This window comes from Patagioenas fasciata, chromosome 16 (assembly GCF_037038585.1).
Source record: "Patagioenas fasciata isolate bPatFas1 chromosome 16, bPatFas1.hap1, whole genome shotgun sequence".
Classification (NCBI taxonomy): Eukaryota; Metazoa; Chordata; class Aves; order Columbiformes; family Columbidae; genus Patagioenas; species Patagioenas fasciata.
In genome coordinates this window covers 10,451,814-10,468,084 of record NC_092535.1, presented here as the reverse complement: position 1 = coordinate 10,468,084, position 16,271 = coordinate 10,451,814, and the positions used below count along the sequence as shown (strand labels likewise).

At 48.2% G+C, this 16,271-nt stretch overlaps 1 protein-coding gene across 1 annotated transcript in view; it reads right to left on the bottom strand.

Annotated features, from left to right (window-relative positions):
• Window positions 1-15,979, bottom strand: part of AHCY (adenosylhomocysteinase) — a 30,694-nt gene extending 14,715 nt beyond the window's left edge. Inside the window, exons 1-5 of the mRNA XM_065849659.2 lie at window positions 15,855-15,979; window positions 13,992-14,182; window positions 11,117-11,192; window positions 9,167-9,319; window positions 1,813-1,925 (exon numbers count right to left, since the gene is read on the bottom strand). Coding sequence (XP_065705731.1) covers window positions 1,813-1,925; window positions 9,167-9,319; window positions 11,117-11,192; window positions 13,992-14,182; window positions 15,855-15,882 — 561 coding nt within the window. The 5' untranslated portion in view covers window positions 15,883-15,979. The remainder of the gene's footprint in view (window positions 1-1,812; window positions 1,926-9,166; window positions 9,320-11,116; window positions 11,193-13,991; window positions 14,183-15,854) is intronic.
• Window positions 15,980-16,271: the final 292 nt, after the last annotated feature.

Here is a 16,271-nt window from a genome sequence, read left to right as displayed (position 1 = left end):
TTGAACATCTTCCTGAGCTCAGACACATATTCCTGTGCTGATTTTTGTAATGCTCTTCCATTTTCTCCTTGGGACCTTTGTTTTGACAAGGAGGATGGGCTGTGTAAACAGATGTGATTACCTGAAGAATTACAGATGGCAGGAATTTTAAAAAATCTGGCTATCAAAGTTGTGCTATCCTTCCTAAGGCAAGGGTATGAAGAACTCAACATTCACAGCCAAATTCTGGTCCCAAAGCCTGCCCCCTATTTTCTACAATCATTCTTGCCATTACTTAGCACAGGCAGCACTCTCACCTGCTATAAGCAATCAAGATTGGACACCTATATGTGAGTATGGGCACTGATCTTTCAAACAGGACCTATCCTACAGCTATGGCTGTTGCCATCTAACAGGTAAGATGTTACAGTTTATTTTTCAGTCTGTAACTTGCAACTGTAAAATTTTTTATAATTAAAAAAAAGCTAAGTCCACATATAAAAATGTTGCAGATGTGCCTCCAGTGCATTATCTGAGCAAGTTCCGAGGTATCCTGGCATATCGCTCCTGGCATCAGAAGCTGGCCCAGGACTAATGTGCAAGAAATTATACATCAGATCCACGAGTTCCTGACTCAGTGCCTGTAAATCTCATTACAGCCACATTTGCCATTAGTATTTCAGAAAATGTGTTACCAATCCTTCAAATTCCAAAGCTAGTGCCAGTTGATAATTCTCCAAACACTGGTATAGGAGGCTGGCACCAAGTCAAAATATCAAACTGGGAGAGCAGAATTTGGCAGCTCAGTCACATGGCTTCCTGGAGATTTAACTGTGCTTAGTACAAGTATTTTACTGCACAAATACCAAACAGCACTTGAAAATAAACACTTGCTTGGCACTAAAGTTAGTTCAAGCCAAATCCACTCAAGAGACTTCTTAAGAAACATCTGAATTACCAAATACACTAAACAGTATTAACCATAACGATGCAGGCAGCACAAATCTGGGTGAACAGGAAGCAGACAAACTAACTTCTAAGACTGACTGGATTCCAGCCCACTAGCCACAAAATGAAGTTACCAGAGGCCTCTTTGTGAGCAGAATGGAAATAAACTTCAAACAGCAGAGACAACAGGCCAAACAGTGAGAACTGCCATGCATAACAGGAGAATTTTAGTATAGTAACTTGAAATTGATTTAGCAACCAGATTTAAACATCATGTAGATGCATAAACCTTAAGTACGCCTGAAATTCCCACTATCATTCATCTGCATCCGAAAAGCATCAGCACCCTTAAACATTCTCCCTCATCCCTCAGTTCACCAGGACTGGTTTCAAGTAGCAGTAATACAGCAAAGCAAGGAATAAAATACCTCCTGCCATGTCCTTTGCAACTGCTGTTCACCTTGGCAGATGGGCCGACCCTTACCAGCCACACGCTCATGTAGGACATGTTCCCTTTTCCAGCCGGTACCTGCCACCTACATGCTGGCTTCAGGCTACTCAGAGTGAGGACATGCCCCTTGCCACAGGAACTGACTGCGCCTCAAGAGCTGTGACCTCCAATAGCGTTTCCACATTACTAAAATGCAGAAGAATGCACGTCCTTACCTGCAGAAAAAGCCCCTGATGTTCTGAAAACAGGATATACACAATGGCATGCCCTATTAGAGACATCATGGGCTCGCTTCATAGATATGGTGAAAATCTGTTCAGTACCAGGTCAAGAATAGCTCAGCAAGAGAAGGGACACTTGCATGGGAGTGACAACATCCCAACACAGAACTGGTCAGACAGCAGAACACAGTAGAAGAGGTTCAGCTGCATTACCTTGGTGACAGAGTCGTTAACATTGATGGCCGGCACTTCCAGGGTCCCATTGGCCTTCATCTTGTACAGGTTGTGAACCCCGGTGGTTGTCTCTTCTGAAATACCTCTAATTCCTGCAGGGAGAAGAAGAGGATTCACCTTAGCTGGAGTTAACATTGCTGCAATCCAACATATCCAGGTGCTGGGAGCATCCTCAAGAGGATCAAGTTAAACAAACCCTTGGCAGAAAGCAGGGAAGCAATGGGAACTCTCATGTGGATCCTCAAACAGTTGTTTGAAACTCCAAGTCAGTTTCTTCCCCCACAAGGTAATAAAAAGAGCAGGGCACAATATTATTTGCAAAAATGGAAGGGACCAGTTCTAGACCAAGGAATCTGGAAAGACCACACTCTCATTTGTTTTCTCACAAAATGATCAAAAAACCTGTTCTACAAAAAGGGCAAGGTGTTCACCTCAGTGATGTTTCCACAGATCAGTCCATTCTTGTGAGACAGCTGGAAAGGAGATGGTACCTAGAGAATAACACTTAAATCTAAAGCAAAGTAAAAATCAATAAATAACTAAAATCAAACAGTTCACCATTCCCAATCCTCCCATTGTGATCAACTTCAGCTCTGATCAAACAGCCAGCACTCCCCCTAAATCTGGATAACAGCTACATGAAACTTCAGTTTCATGGGTATTACTAACACAATCAAAAAACATTATTTCAAAGATATCTGTGTTTGAAAACAGTCCAGAAAGCAGAGACCAGAGACAACGAACTGTCTAGAAACTCCACCATCATATCACAGACTAAGATCCTGATAACACAGGAACTGTCACAGGGTTACCTGGCTTCACATTACACCCCAAAGCCAAAGCTGTAAAGACATTCCCACTTTAATGGTCCTGAGCCTTCGTGGGTGTTTTGACAGCAGCAGCATGACTGCATATGACTCCTGGATATCTCTGCTCTGTAATGTCCCAATGTTACCTCATTGTACACAAACTGTCCAGTTGCTACACTGGGCAACCCCAGATTACTGAGAAAGTCTATCTGCACAAAAAGGTACACAATAAATTGGAAATTAAGCCATCCAGTCTGGCTAAATTTCCACTGTAGAGGATACGCTAATTATGTTTGTTCTTTAAGGACTGGAAGCACACTGCCAGCCAATTATTTTGTTGAAGTATGAACTACTAGGGGAAAACAGAAATTTGCTAAATCAGGTTGAAACCACTAACACGAGCAACATCTCTATAAAGAGATCCATGTGGCACTTGGACATAATTCAGATTCACAAGAAAATATGAAAATTATTAATATGAAGTTCAACACACACCAGAGATTTATGCAGAGAATATACTGCCCCCTCCAGGAAAGTGACTTTTCATACTGACCACATACAATAAAATCGAAAGGATGTTTACAAGCTAAATAATTTTACAGCCATTTTGACAGAAAAATCCTGAGAAATAAACATCAGTAACTTGTTCTGTTCAGGCCCTTTTACTGATGAAGCAAATGGCAGCCCAGGTTATCCTATGAGAGCGCACACGGATAGACAGAAATATCACTCCTTTTCACATCATTTTTCTTAATTCATCTCCATCGTTGTATAACATATAATCACTCCTAGATACATTTTTTTATCCATGCTCTATCCACAGCCCTCCTATTGTTCCAAAGAGCTGAGCACGAGCCTTCCTGTTGCACAAATAGCAAAAGCAGAGGGGCCAGAGGACTCACACAAGGTCACCCCAGCAGCAGTGGCAGCTCAACCCCAACCCCAAACATTCCTTAGGGATGGGCAAGTGGGAACCAACAATAACTCCCAGCAAAATCCCTAGAGTTATTTACACATTCTGTTAATTCCAGGGATCAAAGTGCCCAAGGGACACTACCTGCCTGGCCACCACATCCTATGAGAAGTTCACAGGACAGGGTAAGTGGAGAATCACCCCTTTGAACAGCATGCAGAACATCACTGCTGGGAGCAACAGCATCAGCACAGCCCAGGGTGGGAACGGGGACAAAGCTGATGAGAGCAGCATCTCTGGCTGGGCAAGTGGCTTTGAACACAGGGGACAAAGGAAGGGTCAGGCAGACAAGCCTGCAAACTTCAGGAGGGCTCCCTGCAGCCAGGCCAGGACTCTGCAGAGTCATATGGACCTCCACCCTCCAGGCACCCAGGGCACAGGTTCTGTTTAATCTCTATCAATGATCTGGATGAGGGGATCAAGTGCACCCTCACTAAGTTTGCAGTGACACCATGCTGGATGGGAGTGTTGATCTGCTGGAGGGTTGGAAGGCCATACAGAGGGATCTGGACTGGCTGGATTGATGGGCCAATTGTCTGAGGTTCAACAAGGGCAGGTGCCAGGTCCTGCACTTGGGTCACAACAACCCCATGAACGCTGCAGGCTGGGGAAGAGTGGCTGGAAAGTGTCTGGGGGAAAAGGACCTGGGGGTGTTGGTGACAGCAGTCGAACATGAGCCAGAGTGTGCCCAGGTGGCCAAAGAGGCCACCAGTATCCTGGCTGGTACCAGCACTGGTGTGGCCAGCAGGACCAGGGAAGTGATTGTGCCACTGTCCTGGGCACTGGGGAGGCCAAACCTTGAATCCTGGGGTCAGTTATCATAAGAAGGACACAAATACTGGAGAGAGTGTAGAGGAGGGAACGGAGCTGGTGAGGGGCTGGAGCACAAGTGTGATGGGAGCGGCTGAGGGAGCTGAGGGGAGACCTTCTGATCTCTGAACTGCCTGAAAGGAGCTTGGATCCAGGGAGGGTCGAGCTCTGTTCCCCAGGAACAAGTGTCAGGACCAGAGCAAATGGCCTCAAGATGAGCCAGGGAAGGTTCAGACTGGATACTAGGAAAAGCTCCTCCCAGAAAGGGCTGTTGGGCATTGGAATAGGCTGTCCAGGGCAGTGGTGGAGTCACCATCCCTGGAGGGGTTTAAAAGGCATTTAGATGAGGTTCTCAGCAACATGGTTTAGTATTAGAGTTAAGTTATGTTTGGACTCAATGATCCTGTGGGTCTCCTCCAATCGAAATGATTCTATGACACGGTTCCCCAGCAGGCACCCACACTTTCCAGGCACCCAGGGATGTTGTGCCTCCCCAGCAGGCTACAAGAGCACAGCTCCTGGGAGAAGGCAGGTGGGTGCTTTGCGTCAACCCTTTGGATTTCACCTGCCCAGCTGAAACAGGAGCCACAGCAACAGCCGCTGGGAATCCAGGGGCTCAGGTCACCCTCCCAACAAGGGCCAGAGGGAAGAAAGGAAGAAAACAGAATCCCAAATTTGTATCTGAGCTCAATTAAGTGAGAAAGAATACAGCTTGTTAAAGTGATCTTCAAAGCGCAGTGCTCCAGTCCAGCCCCTGGGAAGCACAGCAAGCTGCTGTTTCCCAGCCCTGTCCACACAGGGGCACCCGCCCCAGCACCCCCACCCACAATCCTGAGGGCAACAGCGCCCCCTAGCGTACAACAGCACCGCAAAAGCGCCCCCTAGCGCCGCCTGACCCGCTCCCCACACAGGACTCCTGGTCACAACCCGCACAGCAGTGCCACCACAGCCCCTCATTCGAACCGCTTGACCACGCAGCACACAGAGCTGGTTCCAGCGCAAACCCATCCCCACTTACCAGATGCCAGCGGGAAATACAGCACAGCAGGGAGGAAACAGTCCAGGAGGCTCCAGGGGTGTGTGGGAGACCCACTTGGCACAGGCCAGCCAGAAAAGGGACCCACTGAACACACTGTTTGCAAACAGAAGGGGACTTGGGGGTGATGTGACAGTTGGTTGCCATCTTGGGCACAGCAATAATAAGATAAGGGGCAATGGATATAAACTGGAGCACAAAAGGTTTCACTTAAATTTGAGAAGAAACTTCTTGATGGTGAGGGTGGCAGAGCCTGGCCCAGGCTGCCCAGGGAGGTTGTAGAGTCTCCTTCTCTGCAGACATTCAAACCCGCCTGGACACCTTCCTGTGGAACCTCAGCTGGGTGTTCCTGCTCCATGGGGGGATTGCACTGGATGAGCTTTCCAGGTCCCTTCCAGCCCCTGACATTCTGGGATCCTGTGATGACAAAATGAGAGTTTTCCATTCCTGGAGAAGCCGAAGGGAGGTCAGTAGACCTGTGACCGTGAACTTCCCACAGGCAGACTCTGACCTGGCCACTGCTGGTCAGCTCAGCCCCTTGGGAGGCAGCTTTGAAGGACAAAGGGGTCCAGGAGGGCTGGTCGCTCTGCAAGAAGGAAATACGAGGCACAGGAGCAGCTGTCCCTGTGTGCTGGAAAGTGAGATGATGGGGAAGAAGAGCAGCCTGCATGAACAGAGTGCTGCAGATGGAACTCGGGAATAAAAGGAGAATTTATGACCTTTCGAAGGACGAACAGGCTACTCAGGAAGACTACAAGGATGTCGTGAAGTTATGCAGGGAAAAAATTAGAAGGGCCAAAGCCCAACTAGAGTGGATCTGGCTACTGCATAAAAGACAATCTAAAAGAAAAAAAAAGTAAAACACTAAAGTTTCTATAAATACAACAAACAGACAGCAAAGAAGAATCTCCACCCTCTGGTGGATGTGAGGGGAAACACAGTGACAGAGGACAAGGGAAAGGCCGAGATAGTAAATGGCTTCTGTGCCTCAGTCTTTAATAGTCAGACCAGTTGTGCTCCAGGTACTCAGCCCCCTGAGCTGGAAGACAGGGATGGGGAGCAGAATGAAGCCCCAATAATCCAAATTGGTGAGCAGCTGGAGCACAAGTGTGATGGGAGCAGCTGAGGGACCTCGGGGTTTCAGCTGGAGAACAGGAGCTGAGGGGAGACCTTCTGATCTCTGAACTGCCTGAAAGGAGCTTGGAGCCAGGGGGGGTCAGGCTCTGCTACCCAGGAACAAGCACCAGGAGCAGAGGAAACGGCCTCAAGTTGCACCAGGGGAGGTTGAGGTTGGATGTGGGGAACAATTTCTTCCCCAAAGGGCTGTCGGGCGTTGGAACAGGCTGCACCACACTGTACCAGTCCCTCCCACATCAGGGACAAGAGGGGAGAAAGAAGCAGAGAGCAGGAGGGCTGGAAAAGTGAAAGGAGTTCAGCACAAGGACACCAACTAAGGTGTTGGACCTGCATGGCAGCAAAACAACCCTGCAAAACAAACAGTATGAACATGGAAAAACACATTTTTTCGGCTTCTGACAATGCCAGGAAGACAGGGAGGCATGATCAGTTGTGGTAGTCCTTGGCATCAAGTGGGAGGAAAGCAAGAGGTCATGAACATCAGACAGGCAACCCAGGAAGCAAGAGACCTCTGACAAAAGAGAAGGAATCCCTGCATGGCTGAGCAGACACCACTGAAAACCTCTCATTACAGTTTAAATAACACAAAGGTGTTGACTGTTCAATTACTAATGACAAATAGATACCAAATAACAACAAACTGATACCAAACTGGGAGGAAGGGCTGACACACCAGAAGGCTGTGCTGCCATTCAGCAAGACATGGACAGACTGGACAGAAAAGAACCTAATGGAAGGCAGAGGGGCAAGTGTAGGGTCCTGCACCTGGGGAGGAACAACTCCAGGCACCAGTACAGGTTGGGGTGGACCTGCTAGAAAGCAGCTCTGCAGAGAAGGACCTGGGAGTTCTGGTCAACAACAAGGTGACCATGAGTCACCAGTGTGCCCTTGTGGCCAAGAGGACAATGGTACCTGGGGTGCATCAAGAAATGTGTGAGCAGCAGGCTGAGGAAGCTGAATCCTCCCTCCCCCTCTGCTCTGCCCTGGTGAGGTCACATCTGAAGCTACTGTGTCCAGTTCTGGGCTCCCCAGTTTACGAAGGACAAGGAATTACTGGAGGGAGTCCAGTGAAGGGCTATGAAGACGGTGAGGTGTCTGGAGCATCTTTCTGATGAGGAGAGACAGAGAGCTGGGGCTATTCAGCTGGAGAAGAGAAGCTCAGAGGGGATCTCATCAATATTTATAATTATCTCCAGGGTGGGTGCCAAGAGGATGGACCAGACTCTGTTCAGTGGTGCCCAACAACAGGGTGAGGGGCAACGGGCACAGACTAAAACACAGGAGGCTCCATCTGAACATGAGCAGAAACTTCTTTGCTGTGTGGTGCCAGAGCCTGGCCCAGGCTGCCCAGAGTGGGTGTGGAGTCTCCTTCTCTGAGACATGCAAACCCACTTGGACCCACCTGTGTGATCTGCTCTGGTGACCCTGCGTGAGCAGGGGTTGGACTGGGGGATCTACAGAGGTCACTTCCAACACCAACCAGCCTGGGATTCTGTGACAGCAGCTTGAAGATGAAGGAGAAAGTGAAGCCTGTCACATAGAAGTTCTTTCCTCTCTTCACTGTGCTCCTGCCCACAGGCACACACAGATGGAGAGCAGCCCCAGCCTCCTCCCTTCACACAGCTCTATCCATCACCTGCCACCTTCAGATTTTTTTCCCCACAGCTTCCCCCAAAAGAGCCACAGGAGAGCTGACCCAGTGGGCTCCTACAGCAACCTCACCTCACAGACCGAGAATGAGCATCAGCACACCCTGCTGCATCAGTTTAGTTTCCATCCTGTATTACCATCCAATTTGCTTCATATCCCAGGTCAAAAGCGCCATTTAGCAACACTGGGCATCTGTGGCTTGCAGCAACACAGATGACAGACATGGCAGACCTAAGGAGACTGTCATACTTGCCAGGCACAGATCAGCCCACTGCTGCAGGCCACGCCAAATTCCCTCCAGATAAATCTTTTTACATGAACATGTGCTAGCAACACCACACGGCTCTGTTCTCATTTCTGCTACCTTAGACTGAAGGTAATAAGGCAACAAAGTAAGAGTCCCAGCCCTGACTCCACCAGCATCTTTGCTGACAAACTGGATGTATTAATGCCTTGTATTTTATATAGGTAGAAAACCGTTCCCTTTCCAAGAAAGGCTACAGGTTGTCATGATTTCATCCACAGGCACACTAAGAGGACAGGGGAAAAAAAGCATTAATTTTAGAATTGTTAATTGAAAGCAGACATTAAGCAATTCTAAACACAGCTGATTTTCAGGAAGCTTTTTGCAGGTCAGCAGTACCACTGGTCACTCTCAGGTAATGGGCACTGAGAAAGATGACCAAGACAGGACACTGTAGCTTATATCATACAGAGCAGAGATGGAAACAGCTCCTGCAGGTGAGAGATTTTGGTCTTGGACTGTGAGCTATTTTCATGAACTCATTCATAGCCTGTTTAAACATGCCTGTCCCTCTTCCCCACCCCTTCTTACACATGCAGGGAATTCCCACAGAAACAGACCGCCTGAACAGCCTCCCAAGCAGAACTGGGCCCGACAAAACAAATGCAAGTCACCTTTCAAGAGCTCTGGGTATTTGGTATGAACTAGGTTGGTAAGATCTCCACCATCATCCAAAATCATGTTGAGGGGCTGCCCATCCTTGAAGTACAGGGTCTGCTCAATGCACCACAAATATTCCTCGTCAGTCTCCCCTTTCCAGGCAAACACTGCATGGGAACAAACACACACAATTAGCCAGTTTCTTACTCAGTATGTAGTACAGCAGTCAAAGGAAGATTTCATCAGCAGTTCTCAGTAGCAGAGCCAACAGACAGATGATTATCTGTGCCTGCAGGCCAGAAAAGACATTTGCATTGAAAAAAAACATCTCGGAATGAGCAGAGGTGAAATCACTTTGCCTTCTGTTCCAGGCCACGAGCTTGGTCAAGATGTTGAGACTTCACTGGTCTCATTCTTCTTCCATGTTAAGAGGGAAGAGGCAAAGCAAACTAAAGCAGATTCACAACACCTCATTTGCTCCCCTGATACACTCTGTGTTACCAGGAATTTGAATTAGCCACTGGATATATTCATACAGACAAATGAAACCACAACTGCAGCATTTTCTAGCACAGCAGAAAAGAGGGACTAGACTTGAGCGTAAGCAAAGCACCAGACTACAAACTCTTCAGCAATTTTAAGTTTAAATTCTAGTCTCTAGCACAGCACTAAAATCCAAGCTGCCATGCCTATTCTGTGCTATTTGGGCATATTTCTATCTCAGTACATCTACCACCAGCATGTTGCATCTAGCAGTATCTTTGCCTTTCCAGGAATTTGTACTGACTTCACACGATACTTGAACTTCAGTGGTACTCAGCCATTCAAAATATATTAGGCATATGATTTACATACCCCAACATTTGGCTATATTTTATGTTTACACAGAAAAAGTAACTCTTGAGCCACAAACCATATAATTGCCCCTTGTGAAGAAACATTAATCCGTATCTTATATTGTATCCAAAGGATCAGCGTCCCTCCCAAGGTCTTGTAAATTTAGTATGCCGAGTGCAATATTAACAAAATGAGCACATTCCACAAAACACAAGGGCAGAGGCCAAAAACTTAGACAAATGCTCCACCCATGAACTGCTCTTCAGCTGAGTTTTGGGTGTTAAAAGCAGTGAGGAAAGCACTATCCTAACATCAGATCTAAAGGGTCCTGTCTGTTCCTTTGAGCTCACACACCAGGGACAGGAAGTGACACCTGCAGCCAGTAATGGCAAACGGGCTCATGAAGGGACCACCCGCCTCTGTTACCTTAGAACAGACCACAGCTGGGGACAGACTTGTGGAAACAGCTAATTATAACAAATGAAAGACACATGCCAAAGGACAGAACCAGGCTGTCAGAAATCAGATTTAGCCTCTGCCAGCACCCAGGCTCAGGCCCATGCAGTTCCCAGCACAGAGCCATAGGATTGTGTGTACTTAAGCTGAGCAACACAGCAGAGAGCTTAATGTATCCCTACTGATCTGCAAGGAATTGCTTTTTATTGGAAGGCGACAGTAACAAAGCAGCCGCATCCTGATAAACCACTTCAGGGATATTCGGCAGCAACACAGCTGGCCTAGCTCTAGCCTTAAAATACCTTAAGAATTGACCCTGTCACTGAAACAGCACACACTGCAGTTAACATCCCTTCACTGACCCCTATTTAGCACCAAAAACCTCCATCTACACACTGATCCATTTAATTACCCATCCCATTCAACCACCTTAATGACCAGGCTTAAAGCTGGTACATACAGCCAGGCTCCTTCCCAGCCACTGTCGGTAAAGCCACAAGCACTGATGCATATAGCTTGAATCAAATGGCCTCATTTGTAACAGCCACTGTTTTTGAAGGGCTGGTTCTATCCTGAAACTTGTTCAGAAGAGCTCAATTTGTACACAGTTTGATTTAGCTAGAGCAAGCATTACACCCCAACTCAAGCAAATTAGAACATGGAAAACTTACCAGGGACACCAGCTTTTGCAATAGCAGCTGCAGCGTGGTCCTGAGTGGAGAAAATGTTGCAGCTTGACCATTGTACCTGGAAAATAACCCAAGTTTTGTTTGCTGAACAAAGTTCTGAGATATCAGGCATGCTCTTCCAGACACAGGAGTTAAAAAGGGAGCAGGAGCAGAAAGGCATATTAGTGCAGATTCCTGCCTTTCTCAGTCGCTCTGCAAAGTTAAGGTGAAAACTAAGTATCTGAGACTAGGCCAAGGGAAAACAATGTCACTTTGGGAGAGAATGTGATGGAGCTTTAGTTGTGACACATGTTCAGCCATCTCCTTACTCATGAGAGCTTCTGCCAGTCAGCACGCACATTCAGCTATAGCTCTTCGAGAAGTGCACAGTAGGGTGGGTTTAGAAAGTTTGGGTCAATAAAGTTCAGATTTTCAGAACAGCCACATAGCGAGTGTCCACTGAGGGATATGGACATGAAGCAACACACCTGCTGGCACTCAGAAGAGTCAGAAATGCAGCTGAAACAGTGCACTCCAACAGGCATTCTCCAAGTTTATGCTCACCCAACTCCCACTCTGTGCTCCAGCCATGGAAGTTTTTCACATAGATTTCAGAACTAAGTTCAGGCACCTAGAAAAGCAACAGTATGTTGCTGAGTTGCATTGAAAAGTATCCACATACCTACTAGAGCCCCCCAGCAGGCACAGAAACCAGTGCATCCCAGAGCCACACACAAGTTCTCACCTCACTCCCTACAGAGCAGGTGTTTGGGGGTTTATTTCTAACAGACCTTGAGGAGAGAGGGCACCAAGGCATAATCCTTCAGCCTCTTTTCAGATACCCATCCCACTTTATCAAGAACTGACAGTTCAAAGTCAGGGTTGCAGTACAAAGCACCTCATCAGAGCCTACACAACCAATGCTCATCAGTGAACACATCTGGAAGGAGTGCAGGAAAACCAAATTCACGACCTCGAGCACTGCACCTCCTCACCCAGGTTTTTCTAAGCTACTTCCATGTCAGTACAGATGACATGAGGAGGTAGCATGAAATTCAAAGTATACAGAACACCTACGTATTGCTTACACTTCTAGCACTTGATACAAGACATAAGCCACTGCAACTCTGCATCCTCAGTTTTGTAACACCAGTTTGTGATAACAGCAAAGACCCTAGAATAACTGTCATACCTGATGGGCTTGGAACCTAATACAACACTGGTTATGAAGAGGATGCATTTTTAGTACAATTTTAGAATTTACATTCCAATTCAGAGTATTTATTCTATCTTTGTTAACTCAGCCAAAAAGGGATACCAAGATTACTACACTGCAGTGAGCTACATCCTCATTATGTAGGGTACTGTTTCACCAGAGTTTCAACTCTTCCTTCCCAGGTACCAAAGTTCTGACAAAACAGGTGAACCAAGGCTGAACCCAAACTCAGGCCAAAGTCTAAACCAACAGGGATGCATCAGAACAAGGAAGGAGCTAACTCAACAGTACATGTCTTACAGGCACCACCTTAACTTATGCTTAGAGGAACAAAATCTCTGCAGGTACCTCCCTGAATGACTTGGGTAAATCCGATGTAACATTAATTTGGGGTTGTGCTCAAACTAAAGCAGTTTGGCAATATTCCAGTAAGCACAAAGCTGCTGCCTAGGCCAGCCATACTGGGGTACAGCAGCCAACAGGAGAAACAAGGAGCTTCACAAGCTTCAGTGGCTGCTGCTTGCTTTGAAATCCTGGGGAGAGACAAGTGTTTCATGCACAAAGTGGAATAAAGCCAGAACTGTACCACCACATCAAAGCTCTTTAGCACCATTTGCAACTACGGAAGAGCTCTGAATAGGCTGAAGAACACCTGCCCAACAGCAGTGCCTTGCCCACACTGACCTGGCATGTTGCTTACACCCACCTCCTCCACTTTTGCAGAAATGCCCCAGCTGGTACAGAGAGAGTGCCAGTGCCTTTTGATGACCATGACATTGCTCAACTCTTTTAACCATTCCCAGGGAGGGATCCCATACAGGCCACCTCTGGACAGCCTGAGTCCAGGCAGCTAAACTTCACAAAGAAGGAATTTCAGATCACATCCATACTTAACATAACTAATCAGTAAGCTCCAGTCAGCTCAGCCTATAAGCTACATGAACTGTGCTCAGACGACTGGCTCTCCTCGTGCTCTGCACAGCAAACACTTAGCTATGATGTTTGGACTTCATTCAGCAAGTCAGGCAGGGGACACAATGCAGTAAGAACTTACAAGTATCTAAGCCTTTAATATGGACCAGGCTAACTGATCCATACTAACACAACAAATTTGAAGTCAGTGAAATCCTCTGCCCTCGATCACTAAACCATGCTGCCTCCCTGTTGTTTTCCTGCAGGGCTCAAGGGCCAGCATGAGCTCTCAGAAAGCTTCATTAGTTTGTGCTGACTTTACTGGGGCATGCTGTGGTTCTTAATACAGGCTAATCTGAGCTGGAGGCAGCCACTCCAACAGTACCAGCAACAGCACTGCATGCCCGAGCAAAACACGATTGTGTGGGAGCAGCTTTCGGCACCACTGCTCGGGGTGCTGTACAGATAACTGCTGGAGCCAGTGATCCAGCCCAAAACAGGCACTCAAAGATTCAGTTTGTCTGGAAGGAAGACACATACCACATCCCAGAGCTGCACACAGTGCAGGTAACAAGCTTTTTGCTTAAGGAGAAAAGAGATTACACATGCACCTGGAGACTGCATCAGTCTCTTCCAAATCGCAGAGACATTTGCCAGGATCCCCTAAAGTACTTACATCAGCAGAAGCAGTGCTCCAGGCATAGCTCTTGCCTAAGAACACACTAAATGAGAAACTCAGAGACACTTTACCTCAGCTCCCAGCGCTAAAAGGGTCTCTATGAGAACTGCCGTCTGCACGGTCATGTGAAGGCAACCGGCGATACGTGCGCCTTTCAGTGGCTTGGACGCAGAGTACATCTCTCGCATCTTCATCAGCCCCGGCATTTCATTCTCTGCAATCTCAATGGCCTTGCGACCCCAGTCTGCAAGGCGGATGTCAGCTGCAAGAGAAGGAGGACAGGTGTCAGAGTTTAAATAGCTGAGACCTTGGTATCCATTTGCACACTTGTGGACAGGCATCGACTGCAAAAGCTGAACACCCAGCAACAGCTGGGAGACAGAGTTGGGGAGAAACAGACCCTATTATATTTATTCTCTGCTTTTTTACTAGTGGTAAACAGGCTTTCAAACAAAAATAAGTGTGCTCCTGTAAAAGCATATTAATCAACTGTGATCTAACATACAGATATCCTGAGGCCCATTAATTCAGTATGTCCCAGCCTTAATGACTCCTTACAAATTCCACCCAAGGGTCTGACAGTTCCTAGAGAGATTTACTTCCACAGCATAAAGACGTGCATGGGTGGGGGGAAGCTGCCCATATGGCAATAGCTTCCCCACATAACACCCACAGCATGTTCCCTGTTAAGTGCACCAGGAGCTGAGCCCAGCCCAGCTCCCCCTCTTAAGAGTAAAACTGTGGGGCTCCTACTAGCCTGGATCCACAAAGATTATTTTCAACTAAAGCTACCTTAGTTACAAGCGTACTTCTGCCTCTGTAAAAAGGATCTATAGTAGAAAACTCCAGCACAAACTGAACAAAATAGATCTCTGACAGGTTACCTCAGGGTAGAAAATACTGCACTCAGCAGGGATGTCTGACTCCAGCCTTAAAAAGGCAAGGGTCGAACAGCTAATGCCTGTGTGCACCACCCACCAAGCATCCCTCTTACTAGCTCCTTCAGAGATTTTTGGAAGCTCCCATTTCACTTCAGAACACTGTCAGATACTTTTTTCACCTACCTAGAGAACACAGGCCGTTTAAAGCACTCAGGAACACTGGGACCTCTGAGTCAGACTGCTGCCTTTAATACAGACAAGCTAACTGCAATTTGCTCCAGAACGAAGCCCAGGGCCACTGAATCCATCACCCATGCTGCAGCTGCTGTCACACCAGCAGGCACTGAGAAACCTCGGGCAATGGAAGGACCATGGAAACAACTGTATCAACAGGGGGATGGTCATGAATCTTGCTCCTCTTCAAGGCTTGGTAGTTTTACCAGGGCTGCTTAAAAATACATCCTGTAGTATTTTATGTTCATAGCCTCCAAGGCAAATTATTTATGACTGAGCCTTACAGATTTATGTCCTTCTCTTTGAACTTAGCCTTCAAAGAACACACAACTCTTCATAAAGTTAGGGGGTTTTGTGGAGTTTCAAGTCCCGCCAAAATCTTTAAGGAAACGTGTCACACGGGTCGCAGATTTAAAGATCTTTTCGCATGCGGAGTGAAAGCCTGTCCCCAGCACAGGACTTGTGGGGGCAGCCAGGGCCGGGGGTCTGGGCAGGGGGCGGCCGAGGAACAGCAGAACCGCGGGTTTAAATCCGGGAGGGGCGGCAGCTCCGGGAGCTGCTGCGGACCCCGAGAGGCCCCTTCGTCCTTCTACGCGGTATTTCAGCAGCACGGGTGCCAGCCCAGCCTTGCCCCACGGCGCGGGAGATGCTCAGGTCGGGACCCCTGCCCGCCCCGCGCTCCCGCCCCCGCGGCGAGCAGCCAGCTGCCATCTTCCCCGGCCGCCGCATCGGGGCCGCGGGGCTCCCCGGCCCAGTCTCGGCGCACCGCGCTCGGCCCAACCGCGGGGGAGCCGGTGGAGGCCCAGGGCTGGCACTCACCCACTTTGTACGGCAGCCGGTCGGACATTGTGGCGCTTCTGCCGGCGGAGGAGGTGCGAACGGCTCCGAGCGCGGCTTAAGTAGCGGCGGCGGCGCTTACGTGGGGCGGGGCCGCGGCGGCACGTGGGGACGGCGGCGGGCGGGCTCCGGAGGCTACGGCGGGACCTGAGGCCTCCTGGTGCCTGTGGTGGCCTCGGAAGCTGCCCGCAGTACCACAGTGGGTCCAGAGGCCTCCTGTGCCCCTGGGAACACAGCCGGACCCGCACCAGGGCAGGCTCTGCCACCCACCGGTGCCAGGACGGGCCATGGGTCCGGGTACCGGCTCTGTAGGAGACTATCATTTCGCCAATATAACAGGCCCAGGCAGGATCTCGCAGCAAAGCAGATTTTATTAACGATTTTGCAAAAGCAGGTTTC